Here is a 19,050-nt window from a genome sequence, read left to right as displayed (position 1 = left end):
TTATATGTTTCTATGAGATGCTCTCTTTTACTTCTAAACTCCAGTGAATACAGGCCCAGTCGATCCAGTCTCTCCTCATATGAAAATTTTGCCAGCCCAGGAATCAGTCTGGTGAACCTTCGCTGCACTCCCTCAATAGCAAGAACGTCCTTTCTCAGATTAGGAGACCAAAACTGAACACAATATTCCAGGTGAGGCCTCACCAAGGCCCTGTACAACTTATCTCTGGAACTGTTTGCAGCAGTCCAATTGTGCAGTTTACTGCCTGCACACTCCTAGATGAATCTTCAAATGCAATGTGGCCATGGCTTCTTTAAATATCCCGGCTGAAAACACGGCATCGATGACGTCATCAGACCCGCACCATTTAATAGGGCCGAATAACGTGCAAAGCGGGCTTAATAGGCCCCATTAATGCAAAGTCAATTTCAGGAGCAGGGTGGAATTAACAACGGGGTCGCGACCCGCCACGGCAACTGCCCGCATCCGACCCGCTCAGGTACAGAAAATTTTTACCATTGTCTCTGCGTTTTCAGATGTCTTTGTCCAACATTCAGTCTTGCATGGGCCGCGGTTTTCAAACTTTCTTTATGGACATCGCCTGCAAATATAACATATTCCTGAGAATCCCTGTCCTAACTTGTGAAATACAATGTGAGATACCCAAAGGATGTCTGTGCTCTCATTATAGAAAATATTGATTTGTAAATGTAGCAATAAAAATAGTGTGGTAGTTGGTCAATAAATATAAAAAATGCAGAGATCTGTTGACAGATTGATGAAAATCTGATTGCTATGGGAATTCCTTGCAGACTCCTTAAGATCCAGACAGTCCAGTTTGAAAATCTGTGCTTTATGCCACCTGTTTACTCACTGGCAACCTTCTTGGGGGAGGCGACAGAAAAATATCTATAATCTAAGTAAATTATTATAAGAAAACATTTATGCTCCCTGTTTCTTTATTTCTGAACTCTAGTTAACTAAACAGTACTTGTAAGGGAAGGTTGTCTATTGAGCCCCCATATATTTAATTCATTTTTTGTCTTAAATTTTACAAAGATACACTGCATCTAGTACAGAAGCAAAATACTGTCGATGCTGGAAATCTGAAATAAAAACAGAAAATGCTGCACATACTCAGAATGAAAGGTCATCGACCTGAAATGTTAACTCTGTTTCTGTCTCTACAGATGCTGCCTGAACTGCTGAGTATTTCCAGCATTTTCTGTTTATATTACACTGCATCTAGTGATTGTAGATAAAAGTATTTTGAAGACGTGAAATGTTTTGGTTTGCATGTTTATGTTTCCCTGTTTAACAGACTAGTATTTATGACTGGACCAAAACACAGTGGAGACAAATCAATGTGGAACAGATGGATGTGGAACTCAGGAGATTTGCAAAGGTAAGACAGCCTGTTGCATAAATTTATGTAAAACATTGTTCTCTCCTTAGTCAGTTTTTCAACAGCTTAAATTTTGCATCCTCATGCTTTAGAATCTTAAACAGCAGGAACCTTGTGTATTATTGGCGGTATTCTATATTGGACCACTTTTCAAACCTATTGCATCTTCTATTAAATATAACAAGGTAAAACACTCATGCCAGCTTAGTGTCATACATATATTGGATCACCAGGCTGGGTACAGATTCAGTCTCCCACAGTTTCAGTCTCTGTTCAATTCCTGATTTCAGCCGCATACTGCGGAGAAGCCTCTGGCCTTTGCTCAGCACCTTTTCTTATGGGGAAAGTGAAAGTTCTTGTTGGACTGTTGTCACACGTTCTTGGTCCCAGTGGGTGGCTGAAGAACATGCTGCGTAGATGCCTGATGTGCAGTATTTTATACTTGTCTGTATTAAATTCTATTTGTCACCTATTACACATTTCGTCTAACTCATTTTATAGTTGACCATTCAGAATCAGTTACTCCTTATAGTTTGTTATCCTCTGCAACAGTTTGCACCGAGTTTCTGAATTGTTGTCTTCCTCTACTATGTACCTTTTACTTCCTACTCTTCAGCCAATTTACCCATTTACCAGCTTTAAGTTTAACTAGAAGCCTTTCATGCAAAACTTTATCAAATGTTTTTTGGAAGTCAGGCTTCCACAGTACACTTGAAATGTTGCTTCATCAGGCAGGGTCTTCTCCTTCAGAATTCACGTTGGCTGCTGTTTACCAGGTTACTCTCATAATAATACTCAAGTTCACTCTTGATAATTGATTCCAGTATTTTGCCACGTATTGTAGTAAGATTAAACAGGCTGTAGTTGCTTGGGTATGCTTTGTAATCCTTGTTAAATTACTTTTTTGAAAATGGGCACCGTATTTGCCTGTTTCCAGTGCACTGGAGCTTCCCAAATCTCCCCCTTGTCTTATAGAAAATAAATACTTTCAACATTAAAGATGTGTTTGTTTGGAGCCTTTTTAACCTGTCTAGGACCTCAACCTCATTTATATCAAAATTACTAACTCTACTTGGATATTACTACTTGGGCAAGGCACGTTCCTTATGTTTAAGTGGGAGACCAGCAGAACCCCAACAGCAATGATGTAATCGGGGGATCTGCTAATCCTCCACCATAACCTCAGCAGGAGATCAGGCGAACCCCTGTGGGATTTCGGTGCTCTTGTGTTCATCTTTGGCTAACAAATTTTAGGGTGTTCACCTCTTTCTCTGATTGGCCTTTTACAGTTACAGTTACGTTTTGCATCTTTCCATGAGGTTGGGCAGCTTCAAAGTGGTCCTCAGCTTATTTGAACTTGCCTTCAGCCTCTCCTCCACTGTTGTTTTCAATGCAGGCATGTTTGTTCATAGCATAATAATTAACGCATTGGTACTAATTAGTATATTAAGTCAACAGTCTCATTTATAGATTTCATAAGTGTGACGAGGGTGGGAATTGAAAAATTCACACTGCCGCAATATGAGGAGCTCTTCTGTGGGAATGATTTTTGCAAGTTGTTTTTCATAGTAACACTGTAAATGAATGCAAGAAGATTTCTTCTGGTCAGATTTATGATTTGTATATGCTGAACAGAAGAAATATCCTTACATTTGTTTACAACGTTGCTGCATATAGTGACAAGAGGAAATCATTCCAGGAAATTACTGTTTCACACATAGTTGAGCAGAGCAGAAGCTCTGCCCCAATAAGGCCATCCCTGACCTAAAGCAAATCTGGGGCCTGGGTGAGTTTGTGACCATTCTGGTGGATTCCCATTAGATTTACAGCCAGAGTCTGCCGGGATGACCATGGAATTTTGAGGCGCAGTAGTTTCCAATCATGTTTTGTGGCAATAACTTTTAAGAAACCAGGAAAAAGAATCAGCCACGTGCAAGGACAAAGGGTGTTAAAAAAACAAGCCTGAAGGCTTTGTGACTTACTGCAAGGAGTATCCGTAATAAGGTGGATGAATTAACTGTGCAAATAGATGTTAACAGATATGATTTGATTGGGATTACGGAGACGTGGCTCCAGGATAATCAGGGCTGGGAACTCAAAATCCAAGGGTATTCAACATTCAGGAAGGATAGAATAAAAGGAAAAGGAGGTGGGGTAGCATTGCTGGTTAAAGAGGAGATTAATGCAATAGCTAGGAAGGACATTAGCTTGGATGATGTGGAATCGATATGGGTAGAGCTGTAGAACACCAAAGAGCAAAAAACGTTAGTAGGAGTTGTGTACAGACCTCCAAACAGTAGTAGTGATGTTGGGGAGGGCATCAAACAGGAAATTAGGGGTGCATGCAAGAAAGGTACAGCAGTTATCATGGGTGACTTTAATATGCATATAGATTGGGCTAACCAAACTGGAAGCAATACGGTGGAGGAGGATTTCCTGGAGTGCCTAAGGGATGGTTTTCTAGACCAATATGTCGAGAAACCAACTAGCGGGGAGGCCATCTTAGACTGGGTATTGTGTAATGAGAGAGGATTAATTAGCAATCTTGTTGTGCGAGGCCCCTTGGGGAAGAGTGACCATAATATGGTGGAATTCTACATTAGGATGGAGAATGAAACAGTTAATTCAGAGACCATGGTCCAGAACTTAAAGAAGGGTAACTTTGAAGGTATGAGGTGTGAATTGGCTAGGATAGATTGGCGAATGATACTTAAAGGGTTGACAGTGGATGGGCAATGGCAGACATTTAGAGACCGCATGGATGAACTACAACAATTGTACATCCCTGTCTGGCGTAAAAATAAAAAAGGGAAGGTGGGTCAACCGTGGCTATCAAGGGAAATCAGGGATAGTATTAAAGCCAAGGAAGTGGCATACAAATTGGCCAGAAATAGCAGCGAACCTGGGGACTGGGAGAAATTTAGAACTCAGCAGAGAAGGACAAAGAGTTTGATTAGGGCAAGGAAAATAGAGTACGAGAGGAAGCTTGCAGGGAACATTAAGATGGACTGCAAAAGCTTCTATAGATATGTAAAGAGAAAAAGGTTATTAAAGACAAACGTAGGTCCCCTGCAGTCAGAATCAGGGGAAGTCATAACGGGGAACAAAGAAATGGCAGACCAATTGAACAAGTACTTTGGTTCGGTATTCACTAAGGAGGACACAAACAACCTTCCGGATATAAAAGGGGTCAGAGGGTCTAGTAAGAAGGAGGAACTGAGGGAAATCCTTATTAGTCAGGAAATTGTGTTGGGGAAGTTGATGGGATTGAAGGCCGATAAATCCCCAGGGCCTGATGGACTGCATCCCAGAGTACTTAAGGAGGTGGCCTTGGAAATAGCGGATGCCATTTTCCAACATTCCATTGACTCTGGATCAGTTCCTATGGAGTGGAGGATAGCCAATGTAACCCCACTTTTTAAAAAAGGAGGAAGAGAGAAAACAGGGAATTATTGACCGGTCAGGCTGACATCGGTTGTGGGTAAAATGATGGAATCAATTATTAAGGATGTCATAGCAGCGCATTTGGTAAGAGGTGACATGATAGGTCCAAGTCAGCATGGATTTGTGAAAGGGAAATCATGCTTGACAAATCTTCTGGAATTTTTTGAGGATGTTTCCAGTAGAGTGGACAAGGGAGAACCAGTTGATGTGGTTTATTTGGACTTTCAGAAGGCTTTCGACAAGGTCCCACACAAAAGATTAATGTGCAAAGTTAAAGCTCATGGGATTGGGGGTAGTGTGCTGATGTGGATTCAGAACTGGTTGTCAGACAGGAAGCAAAGAGTAGGAGTAAATGGGTACTTTTCAGAATGGCAGGCAGTGACTAGTGGGGTACCGCAAGGTTCTGTGCTGGGGCCCCAGCTGTTTACATTGTACATTAATGATTTAGACGAGGGGATTAAATGTAGTATCTCCAAATTTGCGGATGACACTAAGTTGGGTGGCAGTGTGAGCTGCGAGGAGGATGCTATGAGGCTGCAGAGTGACTTGGATAGGTTAGGTGAGTGGGCAAATGCATGGCAGATGAAGTATAATGTGGATAAATGTGAGGTTATCCACTTTGGTGGTAAAAACAGAGAGACAGACTATTATCTGAATGGCGACAGATTAGGAAAAGGGGAGGTGCAACGAGACCTGGGTGTCATGGTACATCAGTCATTGAAGGTTGGCATGCAGGTACAGCAGGCGGTTAAGAAAGCAAATTGCATGTTGGCCTTCATAGCGAGGGGATTTGAGTACAGGGGCAGGGAGGTGTTACTACAGTTGTACAGGGCCTTGGTGAGGCCACACCTGGAGTATTGTGTACAGTTTTGGTCTCCTAACTTGAGGAAGGACATTCTTGCTATTGAGGGAGTGCAGCGAAGGATCACCAGACTGATTCCCGGGATGGCGGGACTGACATATCAAGAAAGACTTGATCAACTGGGCTTGTATTCACTGGAGTTCAGAAGAATGAGAGGGGATCTCATAGAAACGTTTAAAATTCTGACGGGTTTAGACAGGTTAGATGCAGGAAGAATGTTCCCAATGTTGGGGAAGTCCAGAACCAGGGGTCACAGTCTAAGGATAAGGGGTAAGCCATTTAGGACCAAGATGACAAGATGAGGAGAAACTTCTTCACCCAGAGTGGTGAACCTGTGGAATTCTCTGCCACAGAAAGTTGTTGAGGCCAAATCACTAAATATATTCAAAAAGGAGTTAGATATAGTGTTTACTACTCGGGGGATCAAGGGGTATGGCGAGAAAGCAGGAATGGGGTACTGAAGTTGCATGTTCAGCCATGAACTCATTGAATTGCGGTGCAGGCTCGAAGGGCCGAATGGCCTACTCCTGCACCTATTTTCTATGTTTCTATGTGCCCATTTTATCGGCACGCTCAGTGCCAGGATCATAGCAGTCCAAAAAGACGTGCTGTATTAAATTTGGTGATGGATCTTTTTGAAATAGGTGTTCTCACCTGCAACATATGCCAACATTTCTTCACCGCATGCAGTGTGCTGTGCTTTGTGGACATGGGTCTAATATCCTGATTTTATGATGACCTCTTCGCCTGAGGCAGAAATCTGCAAAATTGGGCCAACTATTTCTGGGTGTGGCAGAAAATTAAAGAAAATAGAAACGTTAATTGGCATCAGAGTGCAAATTCACCAATCATATGCTCTCAACTGAGCAGCATGCTCAAAGGGAACACTGGTCAAAGAATTGGCACTATAGGATTGTACCCTTATCGTTGTCCTGCACAGGACCAGTGAATTTACCTCACATCTTTCGGGCAAATCATTTCGTACTCGCAACCTGCAACATAAAATACCATCAATAACATTAAAGTGATTTTTAATGTTGCACAAATGTGTTTACTTTTACATTGTCTTTCAGTATCATAGAGGCCTTTCATTTTTCTAGTCAGTAATGTGCATGATAAAAATGACCTGCTGTATGCTATTTTCATCTCATGTTGCTTTATACCTTATTTAGGGGATCAGAATGTTAGACAAAGAAGTGCGCGTTTGGGATGCATATACGAGTCTGGACTCCACTGTAAAGAATCTGCTCACATCACTACGAGCAGTGACAGAATTACAAAACCCAGCCATCAGAGACAGGCACTGGTACCAGCTGATGAACTCCACAGGGGTCAGTCAGAAATAAGTTACTGCAATATTTTGAGATTTTTACTAATTTAGCTTGGAAGGGATTTTGTTTCAATTGATATGTTCTTAATTTAAGGCCGAATTCAGTTTACAAAGGACTAAATCCCAGAGATACTTAGAATTTTATTTAGGATGGTTCTAGTGATTAATTACCACAGGAACATAGGCCCCGATATGTACTCGGGGTCGTGGAGAGAGCGGGTGAATTTCTGGATGGGAAAATTGGAAGCAAGGGTTTCCGGGACGTCCTAAAATTAACAGCTGGATGTGTTTTAACTTTTTTCTGCAAAATTTTCCTGCCCGACAGCCAGCCTGATTGACAGTTGGTTGCCTGTCGGGTAGGAATGCTTGCGGCACAAGGCTGCAGCCAGGGCGCAGAGAGGAAGGAAGGAGAGATCTGTTGTTGGGGGAGGGGAGATCGTGGGAAAGAGAAGAGAGGGAAAGAGATTGTAGAGGTCGGGTGAGATTGTGGAGGTCGGGTGGGGGGGAGGGGGAGATTGTGGAGATCAGGGAGGAGATCGTGGAGGTCGGGGGTGGTCATGGAGGTCAGAATGAGGTTGTGGAAGTCGGAGGGAGATCGTGAAGGTCAAGGGGGAGATCGTGGCAGTCGAGGGGGTTGGAGGTCAGGGGGAGGTCGGGGCACGCAAGCTCCTTAAAGGATTTGAATGATCGACAGGCCTCCTGAGAGCGGATTGGTCACCCATTACCATTTATACCAGAAGTGGGTGGGTTAGAGTTGGCTATGAAATTTTTTTTTTTTAATTAATTTTTCAGCCGCCCCAAATCCACCCATTCTTGTGAGTTAAAAATACCTCTATAGTTTCTCTCTTATCTACCCTATCAAATCCTTTAGTTATCTTAAACACCTCAATTAGATCACCCCCTTAATCTTCTATACTCAAGGGAATAGAAGCCTAGTCTATACACCTTGTTCTCATAATTTTAGTCCTGGTATCATTCTGGCAAATCTCTACTGCACCCCCTCCATGGTCACCATATCCTTTGAGGTGCAGTGCCCGGAACTGAATGCAGTGCTCCAGATGGGGTCTAACCAGAGCTTTATATAACTGTCACATAACTTCCACCTCATTGCATTCCAGTTCCTTTGAGATAAAGGCCAACTTTCCATTAGTCTTTTTAATTATTTTTTTGTACCTGTTCACTAGCTTTTAGTTATTTCTGAACTTGGACCCCTAAATCTCTCTGCTTCTCCACAGTTCCGAGCTTCTCGTCTTTTAGAAAACTCTGATCTAGCTTTCTTAGGTCCAAAGTGAATGACCTCACATTTCCCCACATTGAACTCCATTTGCCACAGTTTTGCCCCCTCACTTCGTCTATCAATGTCCCTTTGCAACTTTCTGCTCCCAGCTATACTATTTACTGTGCTATCTAACTTGGTGTCATCAGCAAACTTTGATATACATTCCTTCATCTAAGTCACTTATAAATATAGTGAAAAGCTGAGGCACCAGTACAGATTGCTGGGGGTTGCTACTAGTCACATTCTGATAATTTGAGTATATACCCATTCTCCCTACTCTCTTCCCTCCTAACCAATTCCCTATCCAAGACAATAGGTTGCCTCCAATTCAATGAGCTTTCATTTTTATTAGTAGTCGCTTTTGTGGAACTTTATCGAGTGCCTTCTCTGGAAGTCCATATAAATAATATCCAGACACTCGTCCATCTACCACGTCAGTTACTTTCTCAAAAAATTCAAGTTGGTTTGTTAGACGTGACTTACCGTTTACAAATCCATGTTGGCTCTCTCCGATCAGTTCACGCAAGACAGGCCAGTCATAATAGACGTGAGACATTGGGAAGTTATTGGGTGCATTCCATAATAGTTCACACCCTGATGGATGAATGGTTCCCATTTCAGTATTCCCCACTGCGTGACCTAGCTGAAGAGATAATGCAATTGCAGTAAACTTTCACAGCAAGGAAGTAGGACAACATTTCCTTCAGTTGGCAACTTTGATTAGCTGCTTTAGAAGCCAATCCTTGGCACACTGACATGAGGGAGCGGTTAGAGGACAGTCTTTGTTTTCTCTCTCCCTCTGGAGGGGCTGTCTAGAATAGGGGGAGACACAAAGAGAGAGCCCTCTCTTGTTTGCCAGAGAGAGCGGAGAGACTTGAGGCTAAGGTCTAAATATAGACAGCCCGTAGCAGAAGAAGTCAGAAGAGCTAGTTTGAAAATTGGTTCTGTCTAGAAACTGGTAAAATTGCATAATTTATTGCTTTTATATGGCATAAGGAGTAATGTATCTCGCAGGAAAACTATACTCTGTTCATTCATAAGTTTCATGCAATAATTGGTATGATCTCACTAGAGTGCTTTTCAGTTTGCTGTCTGAAAAGACAGGAGAACGCCTATCTTTGTTATCAACCCACGGGTCACGGCTGCGTTTAACTAGATCTTGGCCAGTAAAAGTGGACTCCTGATTGTAGGGGAAATGATGTTTGAATAGGGAAGTGAGCAGTGATGCTGATTCTAAGAGAAAGATTTACCCATGAAATTTGTAACAGTGACTTTAACCTAGCGAACATTTACGCTAATCTCAGCCTTTTGTGCCAAAATGAAACCTGTGCTCCCAACTGTTTAACCTGCTGAGTGCCTCAATAATATTTCTATGCCAAAGTCCTAGAAAAATATAGGGTTACAATGTTCATAATATTCATTGTGTTTGTATTTTTCCTAAAGGATTGATTTGTTTTCTTACCTGTTTTTAGGTTAAGTTTATTATGAGCGATAATACAATCCTGGCTGATCTGTTAGCCCTGGAGTTGCACAGAGTGGAAGCTGAAGTCCGGAATATCGTGGACAAGGCTGTGAAGGAGTTGGGAATAGAGAAGGTCCTTGACTTTTCCATTGCTGAATTTTCTAGTTCTGGATTTGGAAAACAGATCGTTCAGTTAAACTGTATTTCTTCAACAGTATTTTCTGGCATGCCTGTTACATAATCCAGAAGGGTTTTAGATATAATTTGGTGATCCCACTCTGTGCTTGAGACTTCACTCAGGCTGAAAGTTGAGTGGTAGCTTTTTAGAAATTTTATATAAGTTGCAAGACACTTGACATAATACAGATTATGTAATTTTAATGTTTCTGCCCCTGACATAGTAACTTCAAAATACATGCAACAGCAGATTTTTTTCACCAACTACTATGTTATGGTGAAAAAAGAGTATAGTGGTCCTTCTAATTATTATGACTATTGTTGTTATTTAATGTTATCATCTTTACTGATTAATGCTGAAGCTGGTCTCTATCTTATCTGTAGAGATAGAAAGGGAAAAGTCATGACCCTGTTAAGTTACTTATTGTGCATGCATCTAGACGAAGGAATAAACATTTCTATTCAAGGTGGAACATGTGAACAGTTTGAGATTAGAAACCATAGCAGTTAAATGGTGATATTCAAAACTGATTTCAGAAAACTAGATAATGCTTTTGGGCACATCTCACAGATGAATATCCAATGATCTCTCATTTTCAGGTTCTCACAGAGATCAGTCATACATGGACCACTATGGAATTTTCATATGAGAAACACCATAGAACGAGTACCCCTCTGTTAAAGTTTGATGAAGAACTCATTGAAATTCTAGATGACAATCAAGTATGATTTTTTTATTTTAATATCTTATATTTTTTGTGAGATGATGCAATATTAGCACTAAAGATACAAGCTAGGTAATTGAGAAGTATGGGGGACATTTGAACCTAACCCAAAGATAATGGAAAGTAAAACTGGGCGGCGTGTAAAACGGGCAGATCAGTTTCCCGCCTGGCAGGTTAGGTTAAAATTAACTCCCACGGGAGAAATTGGATCACGCTGGTCCCATTTTTGTGGGGTTTAGAACGGTGGAAATAACACCTATTTCCTGGTGCTGTCTCCCATGCATCGAGGACGTCTGAAATATGTCCAATGTCATATTGGATTGGGCAATATTCAGGTGCTTCTGGTGGCTGACTAAAACATGTGTTGATCACCTTGTATATGTTAATGAAGGGTCTACACCTGTTTCAGGACCTCTCGGAAATTCGTTAGGACTGAGTGGAGCATGTTTGACTCAGGTTTTTGGATTCTTTAGCGGCCTAATCATCGGTCCTTAAAGGCACCGCTGGAAGCCGCCACCAGAAAGGTAAGTGTTTCCTTTTAAACTTGCCTTCATGTGGATCTGGGGGAGTAGTAGTGCTCCTTCTTATCTCACAAGGCTTCTGACACACTTCCAGTACACCGACCATTATTTACCCGAAAACGTTGATACATTTCATCAAAGAATGAGGAGAGACAACACATGCTAAATGGTACAATTTTAAAGGGGGTTCAAGAACAGAGAGAACTGCAGGTGCTTGTGCACAAATCTTTAAAGGTGGCAGGACAGGTTAACAAAGCCTATGGGATCCTGGGCTTTATAAATAGAGGCCAAGAGTACAGGAAGTTATGCCAAACCTGTATTTAAAAAAAACTAGTTTGGCCCCAACTGGAGTATTGTGTCCAATTCTGGGCACTACACATTAGGAAGAACATGAAGGCTTTGGAGAGGGCACAGAAGAGATTTACTGGAATGGTTCTTGGGATGAGGGAATACAGTTCCATGGATAGACTGGAGAAGCTGGGGTTGTTCTCCTTAGAGCAGAGAAGGCTAAGAGGAGATTTGATAGAAGTGTTTAAAATCATGAAGGGTTTAGATAGAGTAAATAAAGAGAAACTGTTTCCAGTGGCTGATGGGTCAATAACGAGGGCATAGATTTAAGGTGATTGGAAAAAGAACCAGAAGCGACACGAGGAAAAACATTTTTATGCAACGTGTGGTTAGGATTTGGTATGCACTGCCTGATAGGATGGTGGATAGAGATTCAATACTAACCTTCATATTTGAAGGAGAAAAAATTGCAGGGATATGGGGAAATAGTGGGGGAATGGGACTGTTATGTATTTAACCCTTTACAAACTGTATTACACTACCACCAGAGGGCCTACCTGTTGGAGTCCCAAGGGATCCCAGCATCCCTTGGGAGCACGGTATACAAGCAAACCACCCACGAGGTACTTGCACTCTGGAGTCTCATTAAAGGAGCTAATGTCACACTTGCTCATTGTACACAGTACTCAGTTTCATCCTTTATTATGAGCTTATCAATTGGCGACGAGGAAACGAACAACCGCGCGAAAATGAAAAGAACAGTTGGTATCCTGGAGAAGTTCTCCGATGGGGACGGTTGGGAGGCCTTCGTGGAGCGACTCGACCAATACTTTGTGGCCAACGAGCTGGAAAGGGAGGAGAACGCTGCCAAACGAAGGGCGATCCTCCTAACTCTCTGTGGGGCAACAACCTATGGCCTCATGAAGAATCTTCGAGCTCCGAGAAAACCAACAGCTCAATCCTATGAAGAATTGTGTCCGCTGGTCCAGGAGCACCTAAATCCTAAGGAAAGCGTTTTGATGGCGAGATATCGGTTCTACACGTGTCAATGATCGGAGGGCCAGGAAGTGGCGAGCTATGTCACTGAACTAAGGCGCCTCGCAGGACATTGGAAATTTGAGGGATTCCTAAAACAAATGCTAAGAGACTTTTTTGTAGTGGGCATTGGCCATGAGGTAATCCTTCACAAACTGTTAACCATTGAAACTCTGAATCGAAGTAAAGCCATAATGATAACCCAAGCATTTATGTCCACCAGTGACAACACCAAACAGATTTCGCAGAGCAAAGAAGTTTCGGCCAGTACTGTGAACAAAATAACGTCGTTTTCGAGCAGGAATATACATGGCCGAATGTATACGCCGGCTGCTGCTGCCCGACCTCAGATAATCCAGAGTCCGCCATCAATCGTTACTGCGAAGCAGTTAACACCTTGTTGGCACTGTGGAGGTGATCAACGGCCCCAACAATGCCGCTTCAAGCACTATGCATGCAACGGTTGCAGAACAATGGGAAACCTCCAGCGAATGTGCAGGCAAGCTGCAAACCACCACGTTGCAGAGGAAGATCGATCCACTGTGGATCAGACTGACTTGAAGACTCGAACCGAGGAGGCAGAAGTGTACGGGGTACACACATTCGCCACAAAATGTCCACCAATAATGTTGAAAGTTGAACTGAATGGAATTCCAGTATCCATGGAACTGGACACGGGTGCGAGTCAGTCCATAACGAGTAAAAAGGCCTTCGACAGGCTGTGGTGCAACAAGGCACACAGGCCCAAGCTCAGCCCCATTCACAGCAAACTAAGGACTTACACCAAGGAACTAATCCCTGTAATTGGCAGTGCAGAAGCCAAAGTCTCCTATGATGGAGCAGTACACGAACTCCCGCCGGGGGATGGCCCCACATTGTTTGCAGAAGCTGGCTGGAAAAAATCCGCTGGAACTGGGACGACATCCGAGCGCTCTCGCCCGCGACGACGCCTCATGTGTCCAGGTTCTGAGCAAGTTTCCATCGTTGTTCGAGCCAGGCATTGAAAGCTTCTCGGGGGCGAAAGTGCAGATCCATTTGGCTCCTGGTATGCGACCCATCCATCACAAGGCACGGGTGGTACCGTATATGATGCGTGAGAAAGTGGAAATTGAGCTGGACATGCTGCATCGAGAAGGCATCATCGCGCCGGTGGAATTCAACGAATGGGCTCGTCCGATTGTCCCGGTGCTTAAAGAGGACGGCACGGTCAGAATTTGTGGGGACTATAAAGTAACGATTAACCGTTTTTTGCTATAGGATCAATACCCGCTACCCAAGGCAGACTACTTATTTGCGACCGTAGCTGGAGGGAAGACATTTACCAAGCTGGACCTGACCTCGGCCTACATGACGCAGGAGCTGGATTTCTTCAAAAGGCCTCACCTGCATCAACACACACAAAGGTCTGTTCATCTATAATGGATTCGGTCGGCTGCGGCAATCTTCCAATGGAACATGGAGAGCCAGATAAAGTTGATTCCTCGCACTGTGGATTTCCAGGACGACATACTGGTTACAGGTCGGGACACCATCGAACACTTACACCTGCAGAACCTGGAAGAGGTTCTTAGTCGGTTGGATCGCTTGGGGCTCAGGTTGAAACGCTCGAAGTGTGTTTTCCTGGCGCAGGCGTCGAGTTCTTGAGAAGGAGAATCGCAGCAGACGGTATGAAATCCACCGAGGCCAAGATGGAGGCCATCAAGAACGCGCCGAGACCACAGAATGTGATGGAGCTCCGGTCATTCCTGGGACTCTTGAGCTATTTTGATAATTTTCTACTTCGGTTAAGCACCCTGCTAGAACCCCTGATGCACCACTGCGCAAGGGAGATGACTGGGTATGGGGGAATTCACAAGAGGCTGCTTTTAAGAAAGCCAGAAATCTGTTGTGTTCAAACAAACTGCTTGTCCTGTATAACCCTTGTAAACGATTAGTGCTAGCTTGCGATGCGTTGTCAAACGGGGTCGGGTGTGTGTTACAACAGGCTAACGAATCAGGGATTTTGCAACTGGTCGCTTATGCATCCAGGAGTTTGTCCAAGGTCGAAAGGGCCTATAACATGATTGAAAAAGAGGCTCTGGTGTGCGTTTACGGGGTAAAAAAAATGCACCAGTACTTATTTGGCCTCAAGTTTGAGCTTGAAACTGACCACAAGCCGCTCATATCGCAGTTCTCTGAGAGCAAACGGATTAACAAAAATGCCTCTGCCCACATCCAAAGATGGGCCCTCACGCTGTCGGCATACAACTATGTAATCCGCCACAGACCGGGCACAGAGAACTGCGCAGATGCTCTCATTCGGTTGCCATTGCCCACCAGCGGGGTGGAAATGGCACAGCCAGCGGACTTGCTCATAGTAATGGATGCATTCGAGAATGAGAAGTCCCCCGTCACAGCCCGCCAGATCAGGACTTGGACCAGCCAAGATCCTTTACTGTCCTTGGTAAAAAAAACTGTGTCCTCCATGGGAGCTGATCCAGCGTCCCAGCGGAGATGCAGGAGGCGATTAAGCCATTTCACAGGCGCAAAGACAAAATATTCCTGCAGGCAGACTGTCTGTTGTGGGGCAATCGCGTGGTCTTGCCCAAGAAAGGCAGAGGTACGTTCATTTGTGAACTGCACAGCACCCAACCAGGCATTGTAATGATGAAAGCCATAGCCAGATCCCATGTATGGTGGCCCGGCATCGACTCAGATTTAGAGTCACGAGTGCGCCAGTGCAACACTTGCTCTCAGCTGAGCAATGCACCCAGAGAGGCACCGCTAAGTTTGTGCTTGTGGCCCTCCAAACCCTGGTCGAGGATCCACGTGGACTATGCAGGCCCATTTCTATGCAAAATGTTTTTGGTTGTCATGGGCGCTTACTCAAAATGGATTGAATGTGCGATAATGTCTTTAAGCACGTCCACGGCCACTATTGAAAGCCTATGAGCCATGTTTGCCACGCAGGCCTGCCTGATGTCCTAGTTAGCAACAATGGGCCATGCTTCACCAGTGCTGACTTCAAGGAATTCATGACCCGCAATGGGATCAAACAAGCCCGCATCGAACGGCCAGGCAGAACTGGCAGTTCAGACCATTGAGCAAAGCTTGAAACCTATGTCGGAAGGCTTCCTGCAGACCCGCTGTCCCGAGTGCTGATCAGCTACCGCACCAGACCCCACTCACTCACCGGAGTTCCCCTAGCCGAGCTGCTGATGAAAAGGGCGCTCTCTTGTCCACCCTGATCTCCATGATCACGTGGAGGGCAGGCGGCATCAACAAAGTGTGTACCATGACCGCGCAAATTTGTCACGCGATATTGAGATCAATGATCCTGTGTTTGTGCTCAATTATGGAAATGGTCCCAAATGGCTCGCTGGTGTGGTCACAGCCAAAGAGGGGAATAGGGTATTTCAGGTCAAATTGGCCAATGGACTAACGTACAGAAAATATTTGAACCAAGTCAAATTGCGGTTCACCAACAGCTACGAACAAATCAAAGAAGAGACCACCAACATTGACCCTCCAACACACACACCAGTTGCAACTGACATCATGGTTGACCACGAAGCCGAACTCACCATCTCCAGCAGCCCGGCAAAGCCGGCTGCCCAACAGCCCAGTGAAGAACTAACCAACTCACCCACGCCTGCATTTGTACCGAGACGATCGACAAGGGAGCGAAAAGCCCCAGGTCATCTCACCTTGTAAATAAAGTGTACTGTTGACTTCACGGGGGAGTGATGTTATGTATTTAACCCCTTGTAACCTGTATTACACTACTACCAGAGGGCCTACCTGTTGGAGTCCCAAGGGATCCCAGCATCCCTTGGGAGCACGGTATGTAAGTAAGCCACCCATGAGGTACCTGCACTCTGGAATCTTATTAAAGGAGCTAAGGTCACACTTGCTCATTGTACACAGTACTCAGTTTCATCCTTTATTATGAGCTTATCAGGGACTAACTGGATTGCTCTTCAAAAGAGCCCGCGCAGGCTCGATGAGCCGAACGGCCTCCTTCTGTGCTGTACTATTCTACAATTTTCTGATTCGCTGAGTCAGCTAAAGTAAAATATAAAATAAGGTTCTCCTCTGTATCTTGAAAGACCATTTGTCTTTAGAAGATGTATTTTACTGGATGAACAATGGACTATATAAAGGCACTATAGGTGTGAAATCAATTGGTATATCATCTGTAGCAATAGCGGTGTGGCATTTGCATTTGTTTTTTTACTTTCTCAGCTATAAGGTGCTATCATATGATAGACAGCTCTTCTTCCTTGTTGTGTTGATCACGGATGAGAAAAACATTCCTCTTTGTCTCAAAAATTATTTCTTCTCGCTTTATAGGTTCAATTACAAGTTATACTGCTGAGCAAATATGTGGGGTATTTTATTGAGCAGGTCTCAACCTGGCAAAAAAAGTTGACAGTGGCTGAGTCTGTCATCTTTATCTGGATGGAGGTCCAACGCACGTGGTCTCACTTGGAGAGTATTTTCATTGAATCTGAAGACATTCGAAACCAACTTTCTGAAGATGCCAAGCGATTTGATGGAATAGATACAGACTTTAAGGTTGAATTTTTATATTTTATTTTATTTTTGGTGAAGGTAATAATCCATTTTAAAAAGTTATGTCTGGATTTTGGTCAATGTGGTAAGGCCAATAAACGAGTGGTGTGGAGCTTCAGACCAACCTGTGGTGGACCTAAGTGAATTTGCTCTGATCAGCTTAATTTAACTATTTCTGGTTGGGTTTTCATTGAATTTCTACCTTCATTTAGGAGGCAGGAAATGTTCATTGCTGAAGGTATGCAAAGCTTGCAGCAGCGAAAAGGAGCAGGCAGTTTCATTAAACAACATTCTTGATGCGATGAAGTGGCAAATCTAGTGATGTATAATTGCAGCTCCATTGTATCTCAGTCAGTTGGTCATTCCTGTTCAAGTCTTTATGTACTGGACAGCATTTTGCCTCTTCTGGCAACGTGAGACACCTGTTGAATGCTGGTCTTAGCATCCAGCATTGCTAAAGCAGTAATGAAAAATGTGATGTATGGTATCACTATTTCAGTATTGGGCAGGTGCATCAAGCATACGGCATCACTTATGGTGAAAAGTATGTGTTTCAGAAATAAATAGGAATTTGGCATTATGTGTTCCCCACACCTGCTCCATTTCTAAAGTGACAGGTAAGAGGAGGAAGATTCTGTATTTTATCTCCTTCCCCAGTTGGGTGCTCACCTATCAGTCACCATTATTGGCTGAAAAGGCAGGTATGTACTCAGGACTTTGCTTATTCCAGCAGGGAGTCGGGAGGCGGAGCGGCAGGTCGTGAGGCCTACAAGAGGCCAGCGGGGCGTCGAGGAGCCCAGCAGGGAGTCGGGAGGCGGAGCGGCAGGTCGTGATGCCTACAAGAGGCCAGCAGGCTTCGAGGAGCCCAGCAGGGAGTCGGGAGGCGGAGCGGCAGGTCGTGATGCCTACAAGAGGCCAGCAGGCTTCGAGGAGCCTAGCAGGGAGTCGGGAGGCAGAGCGGCAGTTCGTGAGGCCTACAAGAGGCCAGCGGGACATCGAGGAGCCCAGCAGGGAGTCGGGAGGCGGAGCGCCAGTTCGTGAGGCCTACAAGAGGCCAGCGGGATGTCGAGGAGCCCAGCAGGGAGTCGGGAGGCGGAGCGCCAGTTCGTGAGGCCTACAAGAGGCCAGCGGGATGTCGAGGAGCCCAGCAGGGAGTCGGGAGGCGGAGCGCCAGTTCGTGAGGCCTACAAGAGGCCAGCGGGATGTCGAGGAGCCCAGCTTGTGCAGCTGCAGCAGGGAGGCAAAAAGAAGTAGAAAGAAATCGAAAGGTGATGTCACAGCCAAGGGGGTAAGTGATTGGCTGGTGATTGGTAAATAGTTTTTCATTTTCTTTTTCTTTATCAGTAAGTAACCTGTAGCATTGTTGCTGCCAATTCAAGTTTATCTAAGGGTTAAGTCATGGCAGGACAGCTTGGACCCGTGTTATGCTCCTCCTGTACTATTTGGGAAGCCAGGGACGCTTCCGGTGTCCCTGACGACTACGTGTGCGTTAAGTGCATCCGCCTGCAGCTCCTAATGGACCGCATTGCGGCACTGGAGCTGCGGGTGGATTCACTCTGGGGCATCCACAATGCTGAGAATGAAGTGAATCGCACGTTGATTGAGTTGGTCTTACCGCAGGTAAAAGGTACACAGCCAGATAGGGAATGGATGACCAACAGGAAGAGCAGTGCAAGGAAGGTAGTGCAGGGGTCCCCTGTGGTCATCCCCCTGCAAAACAGATACACCGCTTTGGGTACTGTTGAGAGGGATGACTCATCAGGGGAGGGCAGCAGCAGCCAAGTTCATGGCACCGTGGTTGGCTCTGCTGCACAGGAGGGCAGGAAAAAGAGTGGGAGAGCTTTTGTGATAGGGGATTCAATTGTAAGGGGAATAGATAGACGTTTCTGCAGCCGCAACCGAGACTCCAGGATGGTATGTTGCCTCCCTGGTGCAAGGGTCAAGGATGTCTCGGAGCGGGTGCAGGGC

At 44.6% G+C, this 19,050-nt stretch overlaps 1 protein-coding gene across 1 annotated transcript in view; it reads left to right on the top strand.

Moving 5' to 3' along the window:
• The window catches only part of LOC139264459 (dynein axonemal heavy chain 11-like), a 679,414-nt gene that overhangs the window by 207,724 nt on the left and 452,640 nt on the right, over positions 1–19,050 (top strand). The window contains exons 22-26 of the mRNA XM_070880970.1: positions 1,322–1,405; positions 6,884–7,042; positions 9,793–9,915; positions 10,560–10,682; positions 16,861–17,085. Of these exons, the coding sequence (XP_070737071.1) occupies positions 1,322–1,405; positions 6,884–7,042; positions 9,793–9,915; positions 10,560–10,682; positions 16,861–17,085 (714 nt within the window). The remainder of the gene's footprint in view (positions 1–1,321; positions 1,406–6,883; positions 7,043–9,792; positions 9,916–10,559; positions 10,683–16,860; positions 17,086–19,050) is intronic.

Source organism: Pristiophorus japonicus, chromosome 5 (assembly GCF_044704955.1).
Source record: "Pristiophorus japonicus isolate sPriJap1 chromosome 5, sPriJap1.hap1, whole genome shotgun sequence".
NCBI lineage: Eukaryota > Metazoa > Chordata > Chondrichthyes > Pristiophoridae > Pristiophorus > Pristiophorus japonicus.
This window is presented reverse-complemented; position numbering and strand designations above follow the sequence as displayed.